The sequence below is a fragment of the Tupaia chinensis genome, unplaced genomic scaffold (genome assembly GCF_000334495.1).
Source record: "Tupaia chinensis unplaced genomic scaffold, TupChi_1.0 Scaffold000377_5, whole genome shotgun sequence".
In the NCBI taxonomy this organism is placed as follows: domain Eukaryota; kingdom Metazoa; phylum Chordata; class Mammalia; order Scandentia; family Tupaiidae; genus Tupaia; species Tupaia belangeri.
In genome coordinates, this window is record NW_006159879.1 from 1,820,848 (window position 1) to 1,825,585 (window position 4,738).

General features: G+C 55.8%; 1 protein-coding gene across 1 annotated transcript in view; it reads left to right on the forward strand.

Annotated features, from left to right (window-relative positions):
• MYT1L (myelin transcription factor 1 like) overlaps positions 1–4,738 on the forward strand; it is a 406,891-nt gene that overhangs the window by 292,415 nt on the left and 109,738 nt on the right. Inside the window, 1 exon segment of the mRNA XM_006153537.1 lies at positions 3,224–3,358. Coding sequence (XP_006153599.1) covers positions 3,224–3,358 — 135 coding nt within the window.

The following is a 4,738-nucleotide window of genomic DNA, read 5'->3' on the forward strand; positions in this document are numbered from 1 at the left end:
CAGGAAGAAGCACGGTGTGGGCGCGTGGGCCCTTGGGTGTGTGGGCGTGTGGACGTGTGGGCGTGGGCGTGTGGGCTGCTCTGCACTGTGGCCCCCATGTGGCGTGGCCTCTCTCCTATGGTCTCTAAACTCTGCCGCTTTACACAATTTTGACTGGTTTTGTTTCGTTGTTGTTTTTTATTTTCTTTTGCAAGAAATGGAATTCAAGCCACTTGCTTGCTTCCCCTAAATAAATGGGCCAGGGCTGGGAACAAACAGCACAAACTGAGACGTGTTTTTGTGCAAAAGTGTGAGGGGAGGGGGTTTGGACATGCCCAGGAGTTGAAAGGCACTGGTGTCTGCCTCGCCCAACTTTTCCAGATCTTCTTCCTTTGACCAAAGTTTTAGGTTTTTGGTTTGGTTTTGTTTTCCCATTTCCTTTCGGTACTCTTCACATTGTTCCAAATTCTTTTGAAGATATCTAGACCTAACACTCAGAATCAAGGGAGCCAAGCCAGGCCGAGGGTGGAGCTCAGAGATTCAGGCTCCATTAAGAAATGCCGCAGTGACGGTGCCGTCTCACGCTGGCCAGCGGACGGTGTCCCAGCTCTATAGTCGCCAGTCTCTATTTTCAGCTACGCTGCCATGTTACCGGAAAGAACACCTAGAGCAGATCCTGTTTCTTCACGATCTTCTCAAACTGATTTAAATTATTGATGAACGGGGCCAGCAGGTGGTGTAGTGGTTAAGGTGCTGGACTTCCACATGGCTGACCGCAGTTCAAGTCCTGGACCTAGTGGCTTGAAACTCATGCCAGGCACAGGTGCATGCCCAGGATCCTGAGAGAAGAATGGAGGAGAAGGCGTTGCGGCATGGCCATCCCCCCTGAGGATGAGTCTTCACTTTCTGTCTCTGTTCCTCTCTGTCTCTCTGGCTAACACGCATACCCTATAGCAAAAATCTGTAAGAGTGTTTGTGTGTGTATACAAACACACACACATACAAACACACACACATATATGTGTATGTGTGTAACTTTTCCAAAATCCTGAGCTAATACAAAAGAAACTCATCATGGAGCCCTCTCTCTGACTCCTACAACCACCTCTAATGGGAGTCAAGGACAGTGGCCCCCACTCAGCATACATTTTTTTCCTGTAAGTCGTTGCAAGGTTTTTGGTTAAATCACTGGGCTCCGCTTGTGTGGTTATTTGGTTTGCTTGACTGCTTGCTTTTAAAATGAACTGGAATTGCGAGCATGAGAAATCAGAGGGCGGCCATGGTGAGGGCACACCCCACTCTCCCCCCAGCGGGTTTTGCGCACCGAGAGGAGGCTAGGCCCTCGTTCCCTTCCAAAGCCAGACTAGTCGTGGGCTGGGGCTAGTCGTGGGCTGGGACTAGTTGTGGGCTGGGGCTGGCCGTGGGCTGGGACTAGTTGTGGGCTGGGGCTGGCCGTGGGCTGGGACTAGTTGTGGGCTGGGGCTGGCCGTGGGCTGGGACTAGTTGTGGGCTGGGGCTGGCCGTGGGCTGGGGCTGGCCGTGGGTTGGGGCTGGCCATGGGCTGGGGCTGGTTGTGGGCTGGCTGACCCGATACAAATCCGTGCTTCGTTTCAGAGCACTTTTGAAATGTGTGGAGTCATCTCGTTTGTTAGGAAGCCATAAGTGTACTGATAAAATAGAGTCACTTACCAATTAAAAATAGTTATCTTTGCTTTTTATATCTCCTTCTGGTTAAATATCTTCCGCTGCTGTGTCATCCCTAGCAGTCAATAGCTCCCTTTGAAGCCATGACTGTTTTATGCCTGCGCTAATGAGCGATGTCCATATTAGCGTGCAACCACTCCGAAGTAGCACAGCACTAGGTTCCAGTATGCACGTGTGGGAGGGGCTCCGGCACGGCGAGGAGGGGCGGAGTCACAGCCTAGTGCGGACACGCGTGGTCAGAGGGTTCTGGAGGACAGACACGGCTGGGTGCTGAGCTGGGCAAAGGCCGTCCTGCCGTGCCCGGCCCTGGGTTAGGGGCTTGGGCCCAGAGAGGTGCAGGATTAAACACCAGACGTGAGCTCAGGGGTGCCTCCCACTGGAGCTCCACCGCATGGACACACCCTCTGAGCCCTTTGTCCGCATCAAGGTCACAGAATGACTTTGAAGAAAGCCCACAAGAATTTAAAAGCGTGAACCTGAGTTTTGTTCTTGGTACAAAGTGGTCATTTCTTAACCAACACATTCATTTTCCAGCCATCATGATTGGCCTGCCGAATGAGGTATCGACAGGAAAAAATCAAATCCCGAAAGAAAATGTAACCAGAGCAGTCTCCAACCAGCCAGGGTGGTCACTGTCTGGCGATCTAAGCAACTGGTGTTCAAACGCTGGCTCCACCCTGGGGCTGTCTGCCCTGCTTCTGCTGGCTGTGCGGCCCCAGCCGCTACAGGGACAGCTCTCTGAGCTCCGACACGGCACGCACGGGGGCCGGGGCAGTTGGGGTGCAGAGGTCATCAGGGTTTTGGCATCCAGCATCCATTTCTGCCCAGATGTCTGCTCATCTGCCCAGCAGTGGAGTCAGCCAAGCCGCTGGGCAGGGGCGCCCCGGGCCGACGGCGTGTCTGCATGCGCTGTGCTGTGGGAGCAGCCTTCCTCTGGGTCCCAAGACCAAGCAGTGGTTGCACCAGGGGCTTCTGACACATTTTGACCACCCACCACGTCGGTGGTCGGGGGCTCTCCACTCTCTGGTCATTTGCTCAAGTGCCTTCTGAGAGCTCAGCTGGTCTGCAGGAACGCTGGGCCGCAGGGCCGAGAAACACGCTCCTTGGCATCCAGAGAACCCATGTCAATGTCTGTGAAAGCCAGCAGCTCACAGCATGTGCAGCCAGAGCTCTGCTCAGGGCGTGTGGCCGCGGTGTAGCGGGCCGGTTTCCCAGACTGTGCCTGCCGGTGGCTCCCAGCTCGGTCTCTGAGAAGGCCACTCATTGCTGTGCGCGCTGGTCTTTTCGAGCAGCTTGTCATGTAACACACGGGACAGTCGGCAGTCAGGAGTGGAGGCAGGCTCTCATTTAGAGAACACGAACGGACACACGGTCATTGGCACTCACCCTGTCACAGAGCTTCCTAGGCAAGGACAGTGTCACAGCCTGTCCCCGACCGCTGCTCTGTCGCCCCCTCACGGAGGGCTCTTCAGCTTGTTACTAACCACATTGTCTGCCGTTGGTAAACGCTCACTCTCTTGGCACCTGTTGTCGCTTTTAGATCCCTCAAGAACAGAAAAGAAAGAGAGCAAGTGCCCAACCCCCGGGTGTGACGGAACCGGCCATGTAACCGGGCTTTACCCGCATCACCGCAGTCTGTCCGGATGCCCGCACAAAGATAGGGTCCCTCCAGAAAGTAAGTCGCGCCCCACGGCCTCCCGTGGGGGCACCACCACCTCCAGTCTGTGTCTGTCATCCTCCCGATGTCATCTCCATGCTATGGCTCAGTGCGACCTGTCCAACCAGCACCCTCCTGGTGCTGCAGACAGCACGTCCGGGATTAGTGGCCTGCGAGGACAGCCCAGGAGAAGGGTCCCCACAAGGCCACCCTCCCTGGAGCAAGGCTCCCAGACGGTGGGTTCTAGGCCTGCCCCATCTCTGAGTGGTCCCATGACTGTCACCTGTCAGTCAGAGATGGTCATGCCTTCTCCCCTCACCAGCAGCTGCGAGTCCCCAAGGAATGGGCCCTGAGACATCTCTTGACAAATATCTAGACCCCCAAATGTGGCCGGAATGAATGTTTAAATCAGAGATTTTATTGCATTTTCTGCACAAAGTCTGTTTCGTGTCATTGTTACTCTGACATTGCACACTCCGGGACCGTAAAGGCAAGGCTGAAATGAGGAAGGTTTGGCCGTATACTCCCTGCTTACATAGGTAGGTTCTGATCCAATGGAGTACATCTGTGAAAACAGCGAGATTTCTGCCAGAACCACAATATCATTCTCTTGTTCACCCACCCCTCCGCACACAAAGCCCACCAGCTGCTTCGGCAGAGAGCTGAGTGCCAGGGAAGGGCACTTTGCCCAGACGTGAGCGCCCAGCCTTACTTCCTGAGTTTGAGCCAAAGGCTTGAGGCTTTTCCTCACTGAGAGTTTCCCGGAGGGGAAGGAAAGTCCTTGGTGTGAGACGTGACAAGAGGGCCAGCTGGCTACTTCAAAGAACGTCGAGGACAGCCTGTCCAAGCGGGCAATTTTCAGGTTCCTGAGAGACAGATTGAACAGGACAGAGGGACGTGCTTAGCACAGTCTGAGGCTTAGCGGTGGGCTTAGCTGACCATTTCCAGGTGAAATGTTCCCAGAAGCCATGGAGGCTCAGCTTTCCTAATGGCGACTGGAAACAGGCGAGCCTCAGCACAGGGGCCTACCCCGGGAGCAAGCTCAGAGGGCCGACGACGGATGGGTTCGAGTGCGGCCACGTCCCCATATCCCGTGTGTTACATGAGCGGGGAGGCAGCATGCATCACCAGCAGCAGCTTCCGTGGCCGGAGCACACACCGTCGGGGCTCAGCTTGCACCCCAAACACGCACTCAGCTAACACCCTCTACGTCCTGCAGGCAGGACCGGCCCGGGTTTGCAGATGAGGAAAATGAGATGGGAGGCTCCTCACACTCCCCTCCCGGCCAGCCGGTGTGCTCCACACCCACAGGCTCCGGCAGGCGCCCACCGGCCAGCCCACGCCGGAGCCGATGTACAACCCACCGGCCGGCCCCCCCCCACCCCGGGCGCCCCCGCC